This window comes from Pleurodeles waltl, chromosome 7 (genome assembly GCF_031143425.1).
Source record: "Pleurodeles waltl isolate 20211129_DDA chromosome 7, aPleWal1.hap1.20221129, whole genome shotgun sequence".
Classification (NCBI taxonomy): Eukaryota; Metazoa; Chordata; class Amphibia; order Caudata; family Salamandridae; genus Pleurodeles; species Pleurodeles waltl.
This window is the reverse complement of record NC_090446.1, coordinates 1,344,511,377-1,344,535,767: the sequence shown is the minus strand read 5'-3', so window position 1 is coordinate 1,344,535,767 and position 24,391 is coordinate 1,344,511,377. Positions and strand designations below refer to the sequence as shown.

At 44.0% G+C, this 24,391-nt stretch overlaps 2 protein-coding genes across 5 annotated transcripts in view; one reads left to right on the top strand and one right to left on the bottom strand.

Moving 5' to 3' along the window:
* The window catches only part of TFPT (TCF3 fusion partner), a 139,167-nt gene extending 137,870 nt beyond the window's left edge, over nt 1–1,297 (bottom strand). For both annotated transcript variants that reach the window (XM_069200737.1, XM_069200739.1), the window contains exon 1: nt 1,068–1,297. In XM_069200737.1, the coding sequence (XP_069056838.1) occupies nt 1,068–1,125 (58 nt within the window). In that variant the 5' untranslated portion in view covers nt 1,126–1,297. The remainder of the gene's footprint in view (nt 1–1,067) is intronic.
* Nucleotides 1,298–1,701: 404 nt separating this feature from the next.
* PRPF31 (pre-mRNA processing factor 31) overlaps nt 1,702–24,391 on the top strand; it is a 100,418-nt gene continuing 77,728 nt past the window's right edge. Inside the window, exons 1-5 of one of the 3 annotated variants that reach the window (XM_069200734.1) lie at nt 1,702–1,813; nt 14,718–14,896; nt 17,169–17,229; nt 20,493–20,576; nt 21,048–21,145. In XM_069200734.1, the coding sequence (XP_069056835.1) occupies nt 14,726–14,896; nt 17,169–17,229; nt 20,493–20,576; nt 21,048–21,145 (414 nt within the window). In that variant the 5' untranslated portion in view covers nt 1,702–1,813; nt 14,718–14,725. Of the gene's footprint in view, nt 1,834–14,717; nt 14,897–17,168; nt 17,230–20,492; nt 20,577–21,047; nt 21,146–24,391 lie in introns of all 3 variants that reach the window. The other 2 variants (XM_069200735.1, XM_069200736.1) reach the window with 2 other exon arrangements.

Below are 24,391 nucleotides of genomic sequence, written 5' to 3'. Positions count from 1 at the left end.
CTACATACTTCTTGGTGTGTGTTCTACATACTATGTTCTGTGTTCCACTGTGTTCTATATTCTATGTTCTTCATTCCACGTTGCATCAGGGTGCTGGCGAGGTTCCAGAACGAGGGTCAGTTGGACACTGGCTCTGGACTCGTCAGGGCTCTCCTTGCCGTTGTGGATCTTTATATTAGAATAAAGAAGTATCTTCAATTGGATGCACGGCTACGTTCTCATCTTTTTGTGTCCAGCGCATTTCCCACACTACACAGCAGTAGCTGCAAAGCTTTAAAAATAAAACTATCATAAACTATGTTTATTATTGTCTTATTTTTAAAGGGGGGCAGGGCAAGTGGCATGACAAGCATGGAGAGGGAGGGCACAGCACTCCCCTCAGTGCGCATGTGTGTTTGGCCGTCCATCTGGGGCCAGCCAAACACAGAAGGGCACTGAGCTCTCTCCAACCAGGCACTGTGTTGCCGAGTTGGAAACAGCAGGCAGAAGCTCCCAGTCTGCCTCAGAGTGGCAAGCCAGGGTGCTCTGGGCAATCATAACGCTGCTTTCGTGCTGCCAGAAGCATGAACGCAGCATCAAGATTTGCTGCAGAGCAGGCTGGGAGCCTGTGCCTCCTGTGACGAGGACCGAGGAGTAGCGTGGGGGAGGCAACGAGTAAGGTAAGTTTTTTTTTTTTGTGTTTGTCGTTCCTCCCTCCTCCTCGCCACACCCCATCCCATGCTGCGAGCTGTGAATACTCCCAAGTGCTGATATATTGTGAAAATTGTGTACAGGTCGTTTAAAGGTATTACATTTTGTTATGTTACAAGAAATGACATCCTAGAGCCTTGTACACATCTGTCAAGCAGCGTGTTCATTCGGACATGGTGTACCGTAAGAACTTTTATGTAGCCCATCCTAAATACAAGGCAGTCCTCACCAATCGAGCCGTGTAGCCCAGAAAATTAACGTACAAAAGCGTCAGCTGTGAATTTCTGAAAGTTGGTTCAGTAAACATTATGACAGTACTAGTCATCGATCGAAACTTCAATGGTGGGTGAAGATTTGGCTTTGGTACATCAACTTACCTGCAGTGCCTCCAAGATGATCTCCAACTCTCCACTCACTGTGGCTCTTAGGACCCATACATTCTCCATAAAAAGGCTCAAGCAGTCTTTAAAAAAGGTCTTTACTATTTGTAACCGCCCGGGGAAATCAATTGCACTATCTTCATCATACAGGTCCCAACTTCCAGGGGCTTACAACGTAATAGAACCCGTCCTGTCACAGAAACAGCAAACAGCGTGAGAGCACTTTGGCCATGGAAAAGAAAAGAGGACCATGGCTCATTTAGTATCGCTTGATGGGGGAATCGAGTGGCCATCTTTTAATGTCCATGCTTAACGATAATACAGCGCTATTAAAGAGCACAGCAAAGACACATCACACAAAAAAGGCAGAATGTGTAATAAATTAGAACTGTTTAGCATACTTTTAGTTTCAATGTTTGTAACGAAATCTGTTTACTTTACCATGCTAAGTTTTACATTTTGCCTCGCTGACTACTTAAGTCATCCTGCATTAAAGGAGCAAATCTCTTTTTGAAGGCACTTTTTTGACGAGACCCATTTAGTATGATATGTGGGAATACAACAAAGACTTCGGCCAGCAGCCACGCTCACAAGCGTGGGTTAACGTCTTTAATTTTTGGCAATAGAAAAGCGACCATTCACAGGAAGTGACGTCATATGCGAGCGCAGGTGCGTAGGTCAGACGGTGCAGTTGAGTTAGTTTCAGAACCTGCCGGTGAAGCGTTGATTTGGTTGCTGAATCGGTAAGGCACGCGGTTTGACGGTGGGTAATGTTACTTAAGTAGAACCCGCTCTGTTCTCATTACTATCTCCTTCCACGCTTCCGCTACTCGAAGTTCTGCGTGAAACCCTGCAAATACTGCCAGTCTCAGTTCCGCCCATCATCTACTTGACCGTTAAAGTTAGCTTTGTTAAGCTTGTCTTTGTTTTATGCAGCATACATTGTGCAGGCTGTTGATTGAAACGCGAAGACTTGTATGTGTAACGTGACGAAGACTCTCTCATTTACAAATGCTAAAAAAACTTTAGCAGTACGTTCTGGGAAGCACCGCTCGGTGGTTGTGCCCCACCCCCGCACACTAAAAGATCTTATCCCAGCGGTAAACAAGCGGTTAACCTCGTAGTCCATTTTAGGGTACCACAAATCCCTCCTTCGCATTCCCTTCAGTTCCATAATCCTTTTCCTAAAACTTATCTGTGCCACTAATACACTTCCTCCTTGCAAACAACTTGCCATTTACTGAATCAAATTGTTTCACTTCTTGAAGTGTTAACCTCTTAGTTAGCAACCCAACCTTGGACATACTGTCAGATCTTACTCAGAACTTCATCCATCCATGTTTTTTCTACCCAAATATCTTTTGAGTAATACAGTCACTGTCATGCAAGCCACACTAGCCACAGTACATTCATCTTCACCAATTTCAGGCTCGCCGTCAGGCAAATAAAGTTGTGATAAACAATCCACCCTGGCATTCCTGCCACCTGCCACGTACTCTACTTATACTCATGACAGCTCTCGGCGCAGGACCTGACTGTATAATAGATACGTGTACCTGATTCTCCTGGGCCTTGACGGTGCCTTTTTGGTTTTTCCTGGTGAAGAAACCACATCTCCTGCAACTCCACAAATTTTAGGAATGTTTACCCTCCTTCTGTTACTGAGAAATGATTTACTCCTGTCTGTAACAACAGCAAGTCTCTAAACTTTTCCAGACTGAGAATGTTTGTGAGTAGTTATCAATTTATACATTTGTCAGTGTGCACTAACTTTCTATGACATCCCCACCATGGAATGCACACTCCACACCCTTGAGAGCAGATTTACTCCAACCTAATGGTACATAATGCAGGTGTTATATTACGAGTGTGTGTAAATTGAGTAATAAGCTCAAATTCATATTCCACTTTTGTAAATCAAGCCATTTACACAAGTAAGTTGAACCTATACATACGAATGACTCTGAATCGGACAATGAGTGTTATGGGGCACAGAAGCCCAACTTGCTGCTTCCTGCAAAATCATTTTCAAAATCTCATGGTGTCCAATTAGGTGCTGGGAAAAGGTTTGCATTCAAAATATACCTGCAGTCAAGGATGTGGACAGTGATCCAGCCAACGGTGGCCACTGTCTACGTCACTGTCATGGCATTGGATACCACAGTTGTGATGCCTTTTGTTATATTTCTCTGATGCTTGGTTCCCTTTCTGGTTTTGACACAGTTTGGTTGTGTGGCACAGCCGTAAATGGGAAATCACACAGACCTTTTCTAGTTGGCAAGCAGCTCTGTGAATTGTAATATCAAATACATATTCTGCACAGAGGCAGATCCTTTGCAGAGGACATCTGGTTACTTTTTAGTTGCTGACTCTTGTGGTCCTGCGTCAAACTGGTACTTATAATGAGATATCTTTGCAGCTAAGACCATATTAATGTGTGTTAAATTACAAAACAGCAAAATAATGTTGCCACTCAATGTGTTCCATTAAGCAGCATCATTTGTACTTCCTAGCCACATAATTCAGGCACCTCTGCCACATACATTTGCCCGCCATTTGCTGCTTAATTCCAGTGGCCCCGATTATAGGTGATTTGAAGAGATAGATGCAAAGCACATGAGGCAGGCAAATACACGTGTTGAAGCATTTATTACCTTGTAAATCAGTACAGAAGGTAGGTGATCAGTCATGTATGTGGCATTGTCCCACCAGCAGCATGGTTTTATCACCTCATTCCCTGAATAGCTTCTGTTTCCAGTGGACATACAACATCCTGAGGAACCACATGGCATCACACAACAGAACCATGACAAGACCTGTCTCCCGGACAGGGAAAGCACCAAGAGCCAGACACAAGATTCTCTTCCCACAGTTTGTTTTGCACACTTTTGCCTTCCGTATGGTGTAATCTGAAGCTGTGGCATCCCTTCTGCTGGTTCTGAAAGTTCTCACTGACTGGGATAGTGGTGGTCTGGGCTCAGTGTGTTAGTTCAGTGACGGTCGGTCTTTTCCATACAGTGATGGTGTGATATATCGTTCAAAGGCTCAGTTGGTTTCACCCTGAATGATAAAATGCCAAGCTAGCCCCTCTGGGAATCAAACTTTTATTCCTTGCTGCCACACAGCACAGATCGTTGCTGAGGACACATTAGGCCTGTGGGCTACCTTAGCCCATATTCAGGATACCTTCACTTAAATTTCAGGACCTCAAATTTCAAATATTTGTAATGTGAACAAAATGTGTGATGCCGTTATGTAAACAAACACTTGATGTACACTATTTCAGTTGTCTCGGGTCTTTCCACCATGGCCCTGTGCGAACCATATTATAACAACATATCAATGCAGCGACAAATCTGGACTCGTCCAAGCGTCTATTTGTAGTCTTTCCTTGTTGTCTAATAATAATAAAAAAATTAAAAAAAAAGACTTGAGTCAGAACTACACATTTGGGTTACATAAGTGCAAGCAGTGGCTGGTCCTGGTGGCCACAGTTTGTGAAACAACAGGTCTCCTGTTGAGAACATCTCCTGTCCATGGAGTCTTTACTGTTACTGTCCAGGATTGACCTTGAGATGTAGTCCTTAAAGAGTCTGTACCCTTTTAAATAAGCACACATATATTTCTATAGACACAGAGGCATGGTGAAGCACTGAGAGGAATACCAGTAGAAGCAGGAGTGAGAAAAGGGCCACTTGAAAGGGTCAGAAAGATATTTTCTTTACATTGATTTTCCATGTACTTGGTAACCATGGCAGTAAGAAATAATGCATAGAGTTTACATCAAATGATGCATGGGAACTTAATGGAGTTGGTTACATGATGTCTGGGGTTGAAAGAGAGGAGAGCAGGTTAAACATTATTGGACTGTGACAGGGCGGTGTGTGGATCATTTTATATAGAGGAGTCCAGAGGGTGATGGGGAAGATCTCTGTGCCTGTGACAGCAACTGTGGGGGATATTCGTGGTGGGGCCTCTTCAAACAGGAAGTAGTGCTATTCGAGCTCTCTTTTAGACAGCACTTCCAGAATCAGTAGCTGTGGGAGAACTGTCAAAGCCACAACAACAGTAAATTCTGAGAGGAGGAAGTGATTGAATTTGCTCCACTTTTGTGCCCTGTGACACACTGCTCCTCTCACTGTGTTACCCTTGTGTTAGCTTCTTTGCTCTACAGGGTTAGGAAAATAGCTCCCTCTACTATCTGTCCTCTATTAGTAGAGGACCAATTTACATCCAAAGTCTAGATGTTTTTTTTTGCTATTGAGCTTGAGGCTGTGAAGTGCTTAGGTCTGGAGTCTTGACTCCTTTTCCACCATTTTGGAGCTAACACCTTTCTCCATCTTCTTGCCTAGAACTAACCTATATGCTTGGTTGGTGACCCTACGGAAGTTATCAAGAGGATGTGCTTTTGCCTAGTGTTAAGCTCTACTCAAGCCAGTTGGTTAATGCACCCACTGTAGAGGTCTTGACAGAACAAGAATGTCACAGATTACAATCCTGACATAGATTTTTCACCTCTATATCTCTGCAAGATCGATGCAAATGAATGATAGCAATTTTTTCTCTTTCTTTTTCGTCGTTTATTTATTTTATTTTTAATCGTTTTATTTTAAGCATGGCACCTGCTTTGCAGCACTATGAAATGGCAGAACCTGTATTACTAAGCACTATATAAAAACGAGTTATTACGAGACTGCCCCAACACGCACCAGACAACCCTAAGGGAGAGGATGTGGCCCAAGGGCCAGAGCTGCCGACTTCGGAGCTGGGGAACATGATTTGAGTCTTGGTGCTGGCTCGGAATCATGTGATTCTGGGCAAATCACTTAATCTCCTTTTGCTACAAAAGACGAAATTGTTCTTTTGTAATGTAACCAGTGCTCATGTAAAGCAATGTAATACCTTTGTCTCGCGTTTGCGCTATATAAAACTGCACATATAGCGAGCGCTCCAATGCCTTCGTGTCAAGTTTGCGCTACTTACAACTGCAAAAAATAAAGACCCCTTAGACATCGCAAAGAGAAGCGACAAGATGCCCGAAAGCAAGGAAGAGGAAGAAAAAAACATGCTGACATGAGCACGAAGCGGCGAGGCAAAATAGTGCGCCACACTAAGGTACAGGCCCGATCGTGCAATAATCCAGGTAACAGGCTCAGTCTTCAAAGCGGTAACAAAACATCCTTAAGGTGGGACAAAATTAAAGCATTTACCAATGACATCAAGGGATTTTTGAAAGGCGGGTCCAGGAATGAATGAAAGTGATAGGCGTGGTTAAAGCCCACAGAATAGATTACAATATGTTGAGAAGAGCAGGGCTTGCACCCTGCTATGCTCGACCTAAAAAGGACATGTAGAAATATAATGTTCATATGTGCTTACAGGGACTAGCACCCAAAAGCTATGTTTCACTGTGGCAGGCCTAGCTGTCCCATGTAGAAAACCAGAGGACAGATAAAACATGCTAATACTCTATCAGGAATAGAACTATCTAGAAACATATTAAAAATTCATTTCAATGGTAAATTCAAATTCACTGGAATTATGCAATAGACGAGGACAGGACCAGATTATGCGGCTGGGTTGAGTAAATTATGCGTCAAGAAAAGGCAAACTATGCTATGTAATGCGCCACATTTTGATAGTATTACGTCATCCTTTTGACATTTTTCCACTTAACACTGTGCATTATCTGTGCCTCATTTGTTACTGTATAACACTCAAAATATAGAACTAAGCAACAGAGTGGTGATCAGTAAAGCTTTGCAAAGGGCCTTCCATGGCGTGGTTAAATATGTTGCTGCAACCTTTAGTAACATTTGAACTGTTTAAGCTAGAAACAATTTTTTTTAAATTTTTTTTTTAAATTTTTTGGTTAAAATCTGCAGATGGTGGATTATGTGGTGAATGCAGCAAATCTGTAATTATGCAAAAAACACCATGGCTGCCCAATCTCATAATTCCACCGGCCCTGCTTTTAGAAAGCTACCTTTTGTACGTCTGACGTTCCTGGAAGCTAATTTGCATTTGCTCTGCAACTTTTCCCAGCCAGGAATTAGCACCTAAATAGGTGTGAAATTCCTCCTAAGAGCTACACAATAGGTCACTGATTTGTAGCTCGACTAAATGGTCAGGGATGACTCCTTTGAGCTCATTTTAGGGTGAGGTATGAGACCATCCTTGTTGATGCTGCAGTGTTAAATCCTGCTTGAGTGTCTAATCCTGTTTGACTGGTTTGGTAGGGTTTACATATAGCATTGGGGGCACACCTAAAAGGATGGGAACAGGATGTCAAAACAAATCTTGTGTATCCACTGTCTGGTTGCTAGAAAAAGTTAGTTTTGTTTTACCAGACTACTGTCTCTGGTTTTATTGGGGGTACAGTGGCTGCTTCAAACAGGATTTTGGTGTAAGATGCAGGAGGGCGCTAGGATTTCTGTAGTAAAACCCCCTACATCCTTTCCCCCAACCCTCCGAGACAGAGCTTAGTGTGGCCAGACTTTTGCCATCCTGAAGATGACAAATGTGGGTAGGGTTGGCCCTGGGAACATTTTTCCTATTCATTAGGGTGTCATTTCCACCCACTAGCTCGTGTGGGGGCATAAATGTGGCATCTTTGGGCTCCCATTTGTGGACACTCCTGACCTGGAGGAAGAACAGAAGGTCTGGAGCTGCTGTTGGTGACCTGAGAGGAGCCCTGAAGGAATTGACCTGCTTTCTTCGTACCCAGGGCAAAGAAATGAACCCTAAGGGTCATAAGGCTGATCACCTGTTCATGCTACAGGGACACAAGCTACAAGAGGCCTTTTCCTGCCTGGAAGCATCCAGCACACCAGTGGCACATGAACGGGACCTTGCTGTTGACTTCTGCATGATACCCTGCAAGTGTCTTTAGTGCGTCTCCTGAAGTTGTTGGTGGGAGGCGGGGGTGTTTAGGACTTAATAGACTAAGTCAGAAAGTAAAATATTTTGACCACAAGAAACCTCACCTATGCTCTATCACGGTCAACCTCAAATTGAACCTAGGTACCGGTCTCCATAGACCTATGTTTTTTTGGAGCTGTTCCTACTTAAAGCTCTAAAAATTCGTATCTCCTGTTCCCTGTATTGGATTTTTGTCATTGGTGCTGTCAGAATCCCTTTCAGATGGCCTTGGAACACAAGGGTTATGGGCCTAACCGTGGTGGTTGAGGCCTGTTAGTTCCTGATATCCCGGTGTCCGAATTACTATGAATCCTGAGTAACTGGGCCAAGTACGGATTTTACATTTGACTCTTAAAGTATGCATGGTCTAAGCAGTCCAACGCTCCCTCTGATAAGATATGGCTGCAGATTGTTGAACACTGATTCGATTCAAAATAAGTGCATCAGCAATAAATCAATGTCCAGCCAAAACTTGCTTTTATTTATATAAACCAAAAAAAAAGTGTTATCAGGGATGTGGAATTCCTATCGCCTGACGTCCGTGACATATTGTTTGTGGTCAAGGGCAACAAGTTTTCATGTTTATCTTGTCCTTGGGACAAGTAGGCCCACCGCTGTAGCACAAACCCTTCAGCTGCCAGTTTACAGGTAAGGGAATTTCTTTGCAGTTGAGGCAATATTTGTGTCCGTGTGCTAATGCTGTTCGAACTTTTACTTATGGTTCATGAATGCAGAGCCTTTATTATTAAGACGAGCACTCTAAATAAATGTTGTTAGCTCACCCTGCACTACTAACAGTGGTTCCAGTAAAAAAAAAAAAAGTGTACATCTGTTTGAAACGTTTAACAATATGAAGATATGTATAAATCTTCCAGAATGCTCTTATTAGATGCAGATGTTTGTAGAAGCTTTTAAGCAATCCTTCACTTTCAAAATAAAATGTTCAGAAACAAAATGCATGTAGGAAAAAACATTTGCTAAATTACTGTGAAATTTTAGGTACTATTTATTTGAGGCATTATTTAGTAAAATGTGTTGATGCGTACTAGTATTACCAAAAAAAAATCATAATAGAAAATCAGTGTAACGAGTTTCAACAAGATTATGGGAAACAATAAAAAATAATTAAAAAACAAGCATTGACAAAACCAATCTATCTGACATTGGTGGTCAGTCTTTTGGTTTTGTCAATGCATGTTTTATTTTGACATGGCTTTTGTAAACTTTTTTTGTGGGAGCTGCCAGGCCCTCTCCATTGTAAGAAACATTGGCAATAAAACATTTTTGATCTCAAAAAGCACACATTGCCACGGTAGTTCTGGCATTGAACAAAACTGTGTGCCAATATGCTGCTTGTGGAAGAGCAGAATGCTATCACTTAGCCAGCCGCTGAATGGATAGAGCGAGGAATATAATTTTAATAAAAACAAGAGGTCTTGGTTAACACCAGCCCTAATAGGGGCCCAATTATTAAAGAAAGTCACAAAAGTGCACCTATGTATGTCTTTGTTAGTGCAGAATAATGGCTTTCATGAATTCACAAGACTTTACGGAAGGAGACCAGGAATTCATATTCTTAGAAAATATTTGTGAACTGTATTTCAGCATGCGTAAATATGAGTGTAAAGATTTACTTACGTGAAAATCTATTGAGCCTTTGCAAGTTCATTTTCCCACCTACCACTTTTTTCCCAACTCCGGAAGTACTTCATCTTCTGGCTGTGTCAGGAGTAAATTTCCAACCTTTCTCGGTATGGGAAAAGATTAGAGAAGAGCTGGCGAAAATCATTAAAACATCAAGTTAGCAACATTCCATCCCTGTAACTATTGCTTACTGCTTACTCCAGTATGTTGATATGTGGAAAGGTGGCAAAATAAGGAAATTGCCCATATACAAGCCCTACTAAAGCAGAGTTCTTATATCATGAGATTGCTGCCATAATTTGTTGCCACACTACATGGTACCAAATGTACAAGTAGATCTTTTTTTTTGCAGGACAAGTAGATTTATGAAGCAACCTGTCCCGTGAACAAGCAGATATTTTATAAAATTCCACACCCCTGCGGGATGTGTGCCAGTGGGTTGACTGGGTGAGAATGATGAACCATTATGTCTCTGTTAGGCTGGATATTCCAGCTCCCCTGTGTCCTTCCCTATTCCTTGTAGAAGCTTAATGGGTTGAGGTAGGTACTAGCTCTGGTCTATATTTAGCCAAGACTCCCTCTGCTGGGACAATTCCTCTCTGCTGGGTGATGGTCAGGGCCTCCTGGTCTGCAGTTAATTAAAATTCTTTCTAGGGGATATGCTGGACAGGTACCCAGAGACTGGGAGGGAGCTGCCCTCGCATGCACCGATCACGGCTTTCTATTCTTGCCATGGTTCATTTTTTTTGGTATACTTATTTTTTTTTACACTTTTAACCTGTCCCGTGCCTTGGACGAGGTCACCTCGTCCAAGGCACAGGAACTAGCGCTCCACCCCTGATACCCCCCCGCGACGTTAGCGCGCTGATTTGTCACAGGGCCTCCCCGATCACAAGAGAAATGCTCAGCATTTCTCTTTCGATCACGTGGGGGAGGCCCAGAGAGGCTTCAAAGGGAAGGAAATGCATTTCCTTCCCTTTGAAGTCTCTCAGAGCGTTTCAAAAGCCGGATTGCTTGCTATCCGTCTTTTGAAACGCCCACTAGACACCAGTTTTTTTTTTTTTTTTTTTTTTGAAACTGGCATAAGGGAGCAACCCCTTGGGCAAAGGTCGCTCCCAATGGGGGCATTTTTTCGGAAGGCATTTTCTGCCCCCCCCCCCCCCCCCCCCCCCCCCCGGGGCAGATCGGCATATTATTAGGCCGATCTGCCCCCAGGAGGGGCAGAAACCTCTAGGCACCAGGGATTTTTTTTTTTTTTTCTCTTTTTTTTAAGGTGGGGAGCGACCACTTAGGCAAGGGTCGCTCCCCTAGGGGGGCAAATTATATTTAGGCCATTTCTGCCCCCCCTTGGGGGCAGATTGGCCTGTTTTGATGAGGCCAATCTGCCCCCAAGGGGGGCAGAAACCACTAGGCACCAGGGAGTTTTTTGTTTTTTTGAATTTCACGCAAGGGGAGCGACCCCTTAGGCAAGGGTCGCTCTCCTGGGGGGGGGGGGGGGGGTATTTTAGGCCATTTCTGCCCCCCTGGGGGGTAGATCAGCCTATTTTTTTTTTAGGCCGATCTGCCCCCAAGGGGGGCAGAAACCACTAGGCACCGGGGATTTTTTTTTTTGTTTTTGTTTTTGTTTTACAGATGGGGAGCGACCCCTTGGACAATTTGTATTTAGGGGGCAGATCAGCCGATTTTTGCTACGCCAATCTGCCCCCAAGGGGGGCAGAAACCACTAGGCACCAGGGTTTTTTTTTTCCGCCAATGTCACACAGGGGGAGTGACCCCGTAGGCAAGGGTCGCTCCCAGGGGGGGCGGGGGTTGAAGAGACAAATTTATTTTAGTCCATTTCTGCCCCCCTGGGGGCAGGTCGGCCTCCCCCAGGGGGGGCAGAAACCTGTAGGCGCCAGGGCAAATGTTTTTTTTTTTTTTTTTAGAGAGATGGGGAGCGACCCATTAGGCAAGGGTCGCTCCCCTGGGGGCAAATTGTATTTAGACCATTTCTGCCCCCCCTTGGTAGGTTTCCCTAGGTGCCGGCTGAGCTAGAGACCAAAATCTACAGGTAGGCACTTTGCAAAAAACTCCTCTGTTTTCTTTCAAAAAATGTGATGTGTCCACGTTGCGTTTTGGGGCATTTCCTGTCACGGGCGCTAGGCCTACCCACACAAGTGAGGTACCATTTTTATCGGGAGACTTTGGGGAACGCTGGGTGGAAGGAAATTTGTGGCTCCACTCTGATTCCAGAACTTTCTGTCACCAAAATTTGAGGAAAATATGTTTTTTTAGCCACAATTTGAGGTTTGCAAAGGATTCTGGGTAACAGAACCTGGTCAGAGCCCCACAAGTCATCCCATCTTGGATTCCCCTAGGTCTCTAGTTTTCAAAAATGCACAGGTTTGGTAGGTTTCCCTAGGTGCCGGCTGAGCTAGAGGCCAAAATCTACAGGTAGACACTTTGCAAAAAACATCTCTGTTTTCTTTCAAAAAATTTGATGTGTCCACGTTGCGTTTTGGGGCGTTTCCTCTCGTGGGCGCTAGGCCTACCCACACAAGTGAGAGATCATTTTTATCAGGAGACTTGGGGGAACATAGATTAGCAAAACAAGTGTTATTGCCTCTTGTCTTTCTCTCCATTTTTTCCTTCCAAATATAAGAGTGTGTGTAAAAAAGACATCTATTTGAGAAATGCCCTGTAATTCACATGCTAGAATGGTCACCCCGGAATTCAGAGATGTGCAAATAACCACTGCTCCTCAACACCTTATCTTGTGCCCATTTTGGAAATACAAAGGTTTTCTTGATAGCTATTTTTCACTCTTTATATTTCAGCAAATGAATTGCTGTATACCCTGTATAGAATGAAAACGCACTGCAGGGTGCAGCTCATTTATTGTCTCTGGGTACCTAGGGTTCTTGATGAACCTACAAGCCCTGTATATTCCCTCAACCAGAGGAGTCCAGCCGACGTAACGGTATATTGCTTTCGAAAATCTGACATTGCAGGAAAAAGTTAGAGTAAAACGTAGAGAAAAATTGATGTTATTTTTTCACTTCAATTTCAATATTTTTTTTTTCCAGTTGTTTTTTTCTGTAGGAAACCCTTGTAGGATCTACACAAATGACCCCTTCCTGAATTCAGAATTTTGTCTACTTTTCAGAAATGTTTAGGTTTCTGGGATCCAGCATTGGTTTCACGCCCATTTCTGTCACTGACTGGAAGGAGGCTGAAAGCACAATTTTTTTTAAAAATGGGGTATGTCCCAGTAAAATGCCAAATTTGTGTTGAAAAATTGGGTTTTCTGATTCAAGTCTGCCTGTTCCTAGAAGCTGGTTATTTTTAGCACCGCAAACCCTTTGTTGATGCCATTTTCAGGGAAAAACCACAAGCCTTCTTCTTCAGCCACTTTTTCCCATTTTTTTGAAAAAAACGAAATTTTCACTGTATTTTGGCAAATTTCTTGGCCTCCTTCAGGGGAACCCACAAAGTCTGGGTACCTCTAGAATCCCTAGGATGTTGGGGGAAAAAAAGGACGCAAATTTGGCTTGGCTAGCTTATGTGGACAAAAAGTTATGAGGGCCTAAGCGCGAATCTCCCCAAATAGCCAAAAAAAGGCCTGGCACAGAAGGGGGGAAAGGCCTGGCAGCGAAGGGGTTAATGTAGAGTGCATTTGTTTGCAAAAAAAGTAGAATAAAAATAAATGTGAAGGTTTGCTAAAGCCAGACCTATTAGCTTTACCAATGCTTGTTGTAATAGTGTGAATGCCAGGAGAGATTTACAAATTGCTTTGCAAAACATTTAGCCACCTTTCACTACACGACCATTGTCTTGACCAAGCTTTCCTCCCCTAATTTGAGGAGTGGTATTAGATGGCCACAATGTCCTCTCTATCTCTCCAAATTGTGGAGAGACAGATAGGAAGTTGTTGTGACATGGGAGTTTTTTGTTATGTACCTTGCCTACAGATGGAGAAAGCAGTTTGTCCTGACTTGCATCATGGTATTGGAGTATATGTTGCCCCCTACACTTCCCCCAATCAGGGGATGGGCTGGGAATGGATTGCCCCTTTCCCATGCCTTGCTGAAGAGCAGTGAGGTATGCTAACAGCAGCTTGCTTGCACCAAAGTGATCTGTTAGACTTTGTCAACTGGGTAATAAAGCATCTGCTTGCTGTTTCACTCCTTCTTTGCCTTCTCACTCACAAGAGTGATAGAGAACAAGGACATCTGGCATGGGTCCTGTTGGATTTTTCACAATTGCCTGTCTTTGCTGTTTCGCCTCCATCCCCCTTACCCTCACAGTTTAGAGAAAGATTAGTGGAAGCCCTTTCCAGGTATTTAGGGTGCCATGAGAAGGACGTGCCTCAAGGCAGCCTCTTCACTGAAAGGACATAATGGTGATGGGATGGTGTCTGCCCAAGGAATCAATTTGGCTGGTACTTCAAGGATTGCGGAGTTAGAAAGGCAGGTCCTGCTTGGTGCATGGCCTGGTGCGAAATGCAGTTGTGAAGGCATTTAAATATAGTTCCCTCTGCCACTGGACCAACATTATCTCTACAAGAAAGTTTCAGACGGAGTCTGGCTGCAGTCTTTTGAATCTGTTGTCGCTCGGCGATTTACACATTTTTTAAGACCTCGGCACAGTGAGTTAGACATTAGAGATCGCATGGAGGTGGTCACTGGAACTTGATTTCTTTAAAAGAAATGAAAAAGATACCAGCCAGTATTAAAAGTAATGACTCTTATGAAAGATAGTCCACTACAAACACAACTATCTCTTAATTTATAGTTCTTCTCATTAGCCAATTCAGTGTTGTTCAATATAGCGAACTTGGGATGATAGAGTGGAGTCAGCCCTGCAAGTATCCAAGTTTGTGGGTCGCTGGGCGGACGTTCACTGCATTGATCTATCTTACTGCCTCAGCGTGAATATTTGTACTTCACATAGAGCTTCATGGTTGATTTTGTAACCAGCATGGGCCTTGAGTTTTTCAACCACCTTCAAATTTGAGCACACTTTGGTCTCGCCAACTCAGCAAACCTAGCGTAGCCCTTCATTGTCTGACCCGTAATATTTGATTTATTTATTGTTTTGCAGTTTGGAACATGTCTCTGGCTGATGAGCTACTGGCCGATCTGGAGGATACTGCAGAAGAGGAAGAGGATAACTTCATTGATGGCGATGACAAGGCTAATGAGGATGTGGAGGAGAAGATGCAGATAGACCTGAACGTGGACTCAGTAAAAAGTATTGCCAAATTATGGGACAGCAAAATGGTGAGCACCCTGCACTGATACTTTCCTGTTGAGTCAACTACCTCATGAAAGAGAGGGTTATAGGCTAGTAATGCATTGAAAAGATTTTACTTACTGCAGAGTGCAGTTTTTGAAAGAATTGTCTGTCTCTTGAGCATACAAACACCCTCTTACAAAATGTGTTTGAGTTCTTGGCATGTGTACCAAATGAGTAGTAGTCTGTGGAATTGTTCTCCTATGGATTTTGACTACTACGTGCTGAGGCTTAATTACTCGAGTGGCAATAAGATGACTGCACCTTCATTGGTGAGTGATTTCCTGCTGAAGAATGTTTTATGGTCTGACCCGAGGTGTAACATTTTTGGTAGAAGTGAGACGGTATGGAAAGAAGCATATCTAGATGGGTGTTAGAGTTCATAGAGTATTTTACTAAAGTATGTTACTAGAATGAGCCCTGTTACGTTGGTCTTTGATGTAAGTCTTGTTATGTATTTTGTTCTCAATGATAAAGCCAAACCCAAGAGCCTTACTGTCTGCCCTAAATCCAAAACTGAATTCTTATCGCAGAATGTTGCATTGCATTGCATTGCTCTAGCATAGACCTGCATTGGACAGTCAGTATGAAATGATCCTGTTTTTTTAGGTCTCTGCTAGACATCGCATGCGCTGTCACAAAGAGACATTTACAGTTCAGAGGGCTTCAGTCCTGCCCATTGGCTTTCTATTTGTTCCATTGTTGCTCTTGTAGCCTTTCTTCCCGTTTGTCTATAGCATGAATGTGTCATGCCTCTTCCTGTGTTAGGCCCTTCCCCCATAGCATGGACAAAATACTTGTCCATCCACTGCTCCTGTTTTAGGAGCTACTTTTTTCCTTGTCTTTGAGCACCCCACACAAGTGCCCGTGTTTTCACTCACTGTATCTCCGACCACCTTTCCCAACCCTGTTACTTCTTTTCCTTTTGCAGATCAGTTCTATTATTCCCCTCCTCACCCTCCCTCGCCCCGTTTTGGTTCCATTTTGTAACTTGCTTATAGTGGTTCATGGAAAAACTAAATACTGAAATAGTCGCAGATTGGCTTTATTATTCACCTCCTCACCCACTCTTGCACTGTTTGTTCCTTTTTGTCTCTGGTTTATGGTGCTTTATTATTTAAAAAAAAAAATGATATAGAAACTGACGCCCCAAAATGTAGCAAGACATTTAAAATTACGCTTCTCAAGCCAGCTGCCACAGAGTTCCTTCTTTTTTTATTTTTTTTTCTTAATCAACTTTCATTTCATTTTCACTCTCCAGATCAACCAATGTGCCTTCTCATTTAAACATAATTGCCTGCTTCTGGCAGATGATTTGCAATAGAGCACACTAGAGCTCAAGCAGACAAAAACAGATCTGCTGTTGAGGGCTTGGCGAAAGCCAGAGAATTGGCCAGGCCAAGGAGCATCTGTTGGGGCTGGGCTCAGGCAGTTGCTGCTCGGGCACTTTGTTTCAGTTACTTTTAGAGCTGCTCCTTTTGTACTCTTGCTCAAATATTTTATTTCACCTAAACCTTTTACTTTATTATCATGCATGAAAGCGTTTTCAGATGTGAGTTCTCTTCTTGTGGTAGGCCCACTCTGAGAGCAATGGCCAAACTGCTTGTCCATCACCTGCCCACTGTTCCTAATTTGGGAGCTACTTTTTTATTTTTGTTGAAGCAGTCCATGAAAGTGCTTGTCTTTGCAAGTTCTCACCCACATACTTTTTTCCTCCCCACCACACTGTTTTGCTCTCTTACCCTTGTGCTTCTGTCTCCTAAACTCGCCAATGAGCTTGTAGCTCTCATCTGTGCTTACGTTGCTGACTCGTTCACATGTGCTCCCATGTTCTCCATGTTGCCCTCACTTGTTTGTGTGCTTCTCTGCCACCCCAGCTCTCCATGTTGTTCTCCACTTTGCTGCCCTTTGCGACCCGCTACCGGGGCCCCTCTAACATAAACAAAAAAGAATCATTTTGTAGGAGCATACTTGTGTGTGTTTAACATGTACACAGGCCTACAGAATGATCCGTCTGTGGGCAGCGATTTTAACCTTATTTTTTTCATCCTTTTAAAATCTTTCCTTTGTGTTGTACAGCATCTGCATTGGTGATGTTCAACATGAAGAAAAGACATTGACAAAGCCAATAGCTCTCAAAGGCGAGAACTATTGGCTTTGCCACCGCTTGTTGTTCTTTGCACCCTAACTGCTTAAAGCTGTTTTGTTTATATTTACTGTTGGACCACTTTTCAGCATTCTTTTTTCTCTTTTATGTAGTTTGTTGAGATCCTGGCGAAGATAGAAGAGTACATCAGTAAGCAGGACAAGAGTACAGAAGGTAAACTGCATCCACTTGAGTTTTACTCTAATTTGCCTTCTAAAGGAAAGGTTATGCTACAGGTCGAGTATTAGCCATTTAACCCCATACCAGTGGGTAAAACAGTGCTTGACCAGACATGTTGGAAAGGAGCTTGTGATGAGCAGAGACTGTCAAGCTTCCTAGCATGTTTCCTTTAGTTGAATCCTGGCTGCCTCTTTCTCTGAGTGAGGTAGTGCTAGGGGGAGGGAGTGTGCGGCTTGTTGAATTGGATTGGGTGCCGTACTGGGGATGTATGCTTTTCAGTGAAGTCGAACAGTGAGGGAATTACCGCTTGTATGACTTTGAGCAGAGGGCCAGGATGAGGTAAAGCACACAAGCATCCTTTCATGAAAAAGCAGGAGCACTGGTATTGTGAGGTCTGCAAAGAAGAGGAGATGTGCTGGCAAAGTATATTGTCTATTTAATAGTGCCCTAAGATTGAGGATAAGGTGAACAGGGTGCACCTCAAGGATGATGAGGTACATTTCATGGGGACAAGTTCCGAGGGCGAGGGACTGTTGGAAATGCAATTGATGGGGTAGAGTTGGAGATCTGGGATAAGGCAAGCAGTTGGGCTTGAGATCCTGGATAAGTAGAGCAGTAGTGACAATGAACCAAGGGCCAGATGTATGAAGGCATTTTTGCATTCGCAAACAGTGCGAATGCAAAATGCCATTTCAGAATGTATGAAATAAATTCTGAACGCAATTTTAAGGAATCGGTAAAATAGCGATTACTTAAAATTGCGACCCTGTTTAGAGAGTCGCAAATTGCGACTCTCTAAATTTGAAATCGCAAATTAGGATTCCTTATTTGCGATTTCTTAGCACATGTATGAAGCAATTCCTAAATGCGATTTTGGCATTTAGGAATCGCTAATTACCACCAAGTTGAACTTGGTGGTAACCATGTGCAAAATTTAAAAATGCATTTTTAAATTGTACATGTAAAGCACACATGCCCTTTTGGCATGTGTGCACCTTACATGCCCCCCCCCCCCCCCCCCCCAAAAATGTTTTAGGGTGCAGCAGAGGGGGCCTTAGCCCCCCCCCAGCACCCTGGGGTTTTGCATTTCCAAAATTGCGATTTCTGGTTCAGAAATCGCAATTTTGGAAATGCAAAAAATTCGCAGATATGGGCCAACGGGCCCATAGCTGCGAATGGGGCCTGTATCGCAATTTGCGATTCAGTAATAGCATTTGCGATTTTTAAGAAATCGCTATTACCGATTCGCAAATGTGATACATGGCACTTTGCGAGTCAGAAATAGCGATTTCTTAAAAATCGCTATTTCCGAATCGCAAAGGGCTGTGATGATACATCTGGCCCCAAGTGCCTTACAATACTGAATGAGATTAAACTGTAAAAGTCTGGGATCCAGCAGGAGTGCAGCTGTGGTGCCGCAATGTCTGTAATTAGGCTGCAGTGGTGGAACAAGAGCTGGTTGTGGCTGATTTGTGGATGGACTAACAGTGACATGCAGCCCAGGATATGGTAAACCGGGAGACATGCCATCAAGGAAAAAGCTAGCATTCCGGGCCATAGTATCCAGGATGCGATGGGACCGTAGGGAGCAAAACACTTTAGGTGAGGAGCGTATGGTCTTTGAAGTTGTCAGTTGGATCTTGCAATTGTGATGTGTGTGTGTGGTGAAAATATATATTGGATTAGCTGGAACAGTGTGGATTCTGGATTAAATTGAACATTGTGGGCAAATATTCCATAAAAATTAGAAATGAAGATAAGGTGAATAGAAGTGCAGTGATTTAGCATAAGGTAAGCAGGGATGTCAATATTCAGCACACATGATTGTCTCTGCTACTTTTTCTCTTTAGAGAGTATGGGTTCAACATATTTTATGGCGCCTGATGGTGTATTTCTGTTCTTAGAGGGGCTTCTGGCTTTGGATGAGTAATAGGTTGTCCTAATATTTGTATGCGATGGCAGGTATTACCTTGAATAGGCTATGTTGTAAAATACAGCCAGTTTAAAGTTAAGCATGTCAAATGGGCAGTGATCCCACCTCTGCTTGAGAAATGGGCAACCAACCCAGTCTCTCCTACCTACGTAACTTGCTTCCAGGATGTGTCTCAGCATCTTCTGATCTTCACACTACTTTGGTGCCGATTTTCTTGCCTTCATTCAGCTGGATCAGCTCTGTTCACCATCTTTTATCTATCCATACCCTTGCTGACATCTCTGCTGCATTCAGTACAGTTGACAATCTTGCTATACCAATTATTCTTTCCTCTCCTGGCTTCATTACCACAGTGACAGATTGTATTTTAATTTTTATATCAATTTTTGTATTGTTTTTCATCTAAAACAAGCATGTCCAGACAATAGTAAAACATCCAAGTAAATGTTTCACATGCACAACTGTAAATAAAACCATGAAAAGATCATCCGCCCATAGGATACTCATCAATGAGGCTACAAAGCTTGAGGCCCACATCAAAAGTGTGCAAGTGCCGGAACAATTAACACTAGAAATATGTTAAAAGTTTTGCCATCAGTGCTAGGAATTTTAAACTTCAAGGTAAAACCTGTCAACTAAACAAAAAGTGTAAAATGGCTTTTGAAACTCATCACCCCGCCTAGTCAGTGGAAAGGAGCTAAAACGACCCAGCTCTTTTCTAGATGTTTATGCTACTCCTTACACTACTGTGCATCCCCAAAGATTCAGTCCTGGTCTTCTCTTGTTTATCTTTAAGGCAGTCCATTGTTTCTTTCTCCCTCCCCGGCCATTCCCTAAATCTACTGTTTTTACTTCCATGGTTACTACATGCTCCTAGCGATCAGCCTATACTGCTCCTCAAAAAAGCATGTGCTTAATTCAGATGTTTTAATATTCCTGACTTCTTGACATCCTTTCCATCTGACTAAAGGCAACATCCTCCCTTCCTTCACACGACTCAGGGACCAACATGACTGGCAGTACTAACTCTGCTTTTCTCATGACCGGCATTCTGGCCAGTCTCATGCATTATTTCTCATTACTCAGGTTTCCTCACCACTTGCTAACTGACCCACCACATTTGCTGTTCCTCTCCTATACTGTAGGCTTGTGCTCTTTAAAGTGTTTCTGTCGAAAATGTTACAAATTCTAATAAAAAGGAAAGAACTATCCATTAAATCCTTTTACTAATCTGGATGCAGCTCTCCGGACTGTCAGTTTTAAGCTCATGTTATTTGGGACACTCTTGTGCTATGGTCTACTCAAGGATTATTTGTCCTTATAGTGATTGGCCCTATTGAAGCTGCACCAGAGTACCGTGTCATTGTTGATGCGAACAACCTGACAGTGGAAATTGAAAACGAACTGAGTGAGTACTTAATTTATTCAGCTGTCTGGCACGTAATCGCTCATTGTGACTTGTAGGCCTGAAGATGTTCTTTTCCATTCCAAGATCTGTGTCTTACTGCCACAAGCAAAATATGTTGCTAAAATGAATTGAAGAACCTACCCAAAAATGTTTCCCTGTTTAATAAGACATTAGTTAAAATATATTTGGTTAACCATCATTGAGTTATTTCTTATGGCATTGTATATAATGACTTATGGCACGCACATAGGCTAGGTTGAACAATGTTTCCTTTCAGAGAGAATACTCTCCCATGCAGGGGCACGCAAGGTGGTCCATTGAAGTTTTGTAGCTTTTTTGAGCAAGTGTGGAATATACAACTGGACAGTGTGAATGTGAGTGCTCTATAGAAAATCATGATGTGGATTTTTTTAGGGTAATTATTTTGATGTAGAAAATGTTTTATTTCTAAACATTCTACTTTCCCCACAGGTATAATTCATAAATTCATTCGGGATAAGTATTCCAAGAGGTTTCCTGAATTGGAGTCTCTGGTCCCCAATGCCCTGGACTACATTCGAACTGTGAAGGTAAGGATGATGCCTTCTCCTCATCTTGAATGTGAGAGCTGAGAAAGCTAATGCTCAGTGTCACCAGGCAAGGTTAGCGTGGGAGTACACTGGTTATTTCTCTTCCAGGGGATCCTCATCAATAGTCATAAACATTGAATATTCCCGCCCTTGTGCGGGGACCCCGGAGCATATATAAAATATATACACATTATACATGTGTAACAAACAGTCATGCAGGCTATCATGTTAAAAACAGGCTAAAATGCTTTATTTCTATGAAGTTTTTTTTTTTTTTTTTTTTTTTTTTAAATACTACAATAGAGCATAAATAAGTACCCAAGCTCCTAAAACTAGGCTTGGGGAAGTAAGCAGTAGCAAACTCTAGTGAAAAAATAGAGAAAACTGCATTGAAAAACAATGAAGCATTCTTAGCCAATAGGCTGCATGTAGGTTAACACATGAGAACCATAAAAACTTTGGCACTGTGCCTTTAAGACCCTGAGCACCTCCAGTATCCCACCATGCCTCAGGGGTGAAGGAAAGGTGACAGTTGGTTCACAGTTAGGTCAGTTCTTTTTTCCGGCTCCTTCTGAGAGGATCCTGGAGCATTGAGCTCTCAGTTTTTCTGAGTTTTCCTCAGAAAAATTCTTTAAAAAAGCGTTTTTTCATTTTTCACTCGACAAATAACATCTTTGTCTGAGCTGGGAAGGTTTTTTCTGACAGAAAAATGCCTTCTCTTTTTGTCAAATGCCCTGCTTGTGGGAAGAAGAAGGCCCAGTCAGATCCCCACTCTCTGTGCATAGTGTGCCTGCCTCAGAGTCACTGCCCTGACACTTGTCAGTACTGTAAGAACATGTCTAGGAGGACTCTAAAAGACAGAGAGAAGATCCGACTTCATGGGCTTCAGGAGAGGAAAAGAACATCGTCCTCCTCGCTCCCCAGGCATCCAGAAGGCCATTCTCAGGAGAGAATGGCCCGGTCGACGTCGACAGGTAGGAAAATACCTGCTTGTTCACCGTCGACGTCGTCGCTACCACCGTCCCACCGGCATAGATCGCCGTCGACGGCGACGCACCCGACGTCGAAGGGAACGGCGTCGAGGGGACATCAGAGTAGGGGCAGGTCTCCGTCGACGGCAGCCCGCCGATCGACGTCGAGCCACCGCCGGCATTACCGGTCGCCGTCAAAGGCTGTGCGCCCCCCGACGTCAGGACACACGACGTCGAGATCTCCACGACGGCACGGCAAACATCCGCCGTCAACCTCCCATCGCTCCGCGTCGAGGCACACGACGGCGAGCAGGTCGAGGTCCAAGGAACGCCGTTCGACGTCAAGGCACTCAACGTCGAGGCAATCAACGTCGAGGCAGGACCAACCGACTGGGCGTCCTTCGACGTCGAAACAGCCATCGACGTCGAAGCAGGTCTTACCTGTCCAACAGGGAGCAGAACATCGCCCCTCGCCAGACAAGGCTCAGTCTCCAGTGGTCTCCATACAGAGCGACTCTTCTCGGTCAAGAGCATCTCCTGGGCATGTCTCGCCCATCAACCTATCTCCGAGATGGCTGGAGAGCCTCAACAGACCAGCGGCCTCCCCAGATTTGCAATATTCGCGAATGTATTCACCCACTGCCTCCCCGCCAAGAACGCCATCGCCGACAGCCGGGGCAGAACGGGCTCGTTCAGCTCCTCGACAGCCGACCGCGAGGACTAGGCGCTCGGCTACAGCGTCCCGCAGCAGATCTCGCTCTCAACGGAGATCCAGGTCGCGCTCAAGAAGATCACCCTCTTGGTCTTCATCAGGTTCTTCTGTCAGGCGTTACTCACCTACTCTTACAGATTCACCACCTGCTAGAGTCTCACCAGTGGATGACATAAACACTTTCAACGAGGTGTTACTAAGAGGAGCACAGAAACTCAATATAGAGGTTCCAGAACCATCTACCTCCTCATCAATCATATTTGAGACACTACAACAGAGGTCAGCGTCGAAAAAGTTGCTGCCTCTAGTGCCTGGTTTGTTGCAGCCGACCATGGACACTTTTCTGGCCCCAGCCTCGCTTAAGTCTGCCCCGGCTCGGATTCTTAAAAAGTACAAGGCTCCAGAGCAAGACCCTTTATTCCTTAGGAAGGATCCGCCACCAGACTCAGTGATCATAGCTGCCGCCCGAAAGACCCACTCGGTGGCATCTTCATCCACAGTACCCCCGGATAAAGAGAGCAGGCATTTAGACTCTCTGGGAAGAAAGATGTGCGGGACAGCGGCTTCAGCAATGAAGGTCTCTAGTGCGTCTGCGCTCCTGGGCAGGTACGATCGTTCTCTGTGGGATTCCCTCAGTAGATTTACGGAAAAACTGCCCAGAGAAGACAGGCAAGATTTCCAAGAGATTCTACAGGAAGGATGCCTGGTATCTAACCAAGTTATCAGCGCGGCAGCGGATGGGGCGGATTTGGCGGCTCATGGGTACGCACATGGTATCTGTGCGAGGAGATCTTCCTGGCTGAGGCTCACTGGCTTGAAACAGGAGGCACAACAACGTATCCTGAATCTCCCATTTGCCGGGAATTCTCTATTCGGTGCCCATGCAGACGAAGAGATGGCCCGCATGAAGACCGAGGTGGATACCATGAAGGCGGTAGGCCTCGAAAGAAGGAAAGATTTCAGGCGGAGGTACAGACCGTACGATAGACGCCCTTTCCAACAGAGGGTTCAAACCCCTCATTGGTCGCAAAGGTCTCAGCAACGACAGGGGCGCCCTCTGTTTCAGCGAAGAAACACAAGGGAGCGAGGGTCAAGCAGACCTCAACAGTCCACTCCAAAAGCACCCACTAAACAATGAAGTCTCGCTTCCCTCGACACTGTACACCACTCCGGTGGGGGGAAGTATTATTGCTCATCTTCACGAGTGGCACTCTATCACAAGAGACAAATGGGTGCTCAATATTGTCGAACATGGCTATTCTCTTCTTTTCAAGCAGCCTCCACCACACTTGCCACCAACCAAACACAATCCGGCTCATCTCACCTTGCTACGCAAGGAGGCTCTCACCCTCCTAAGAAAGAATGCCATAGAAAGGGTTCCACCTGCCCACAGAGGAAAGGGGGTCTACTCCCGTTACTTTCTAGTAACAAAGAAGGGTCAAGAGGGCGTTTTCAGGCCAATCCTGGATCTAAGACTGCTGAACAAATACATAAGAAAACAGAAGTTCAGAATGCTAGCGCTTCATCAAATTTTCCCTCAACTGCATCAGGGAGACTGGATGT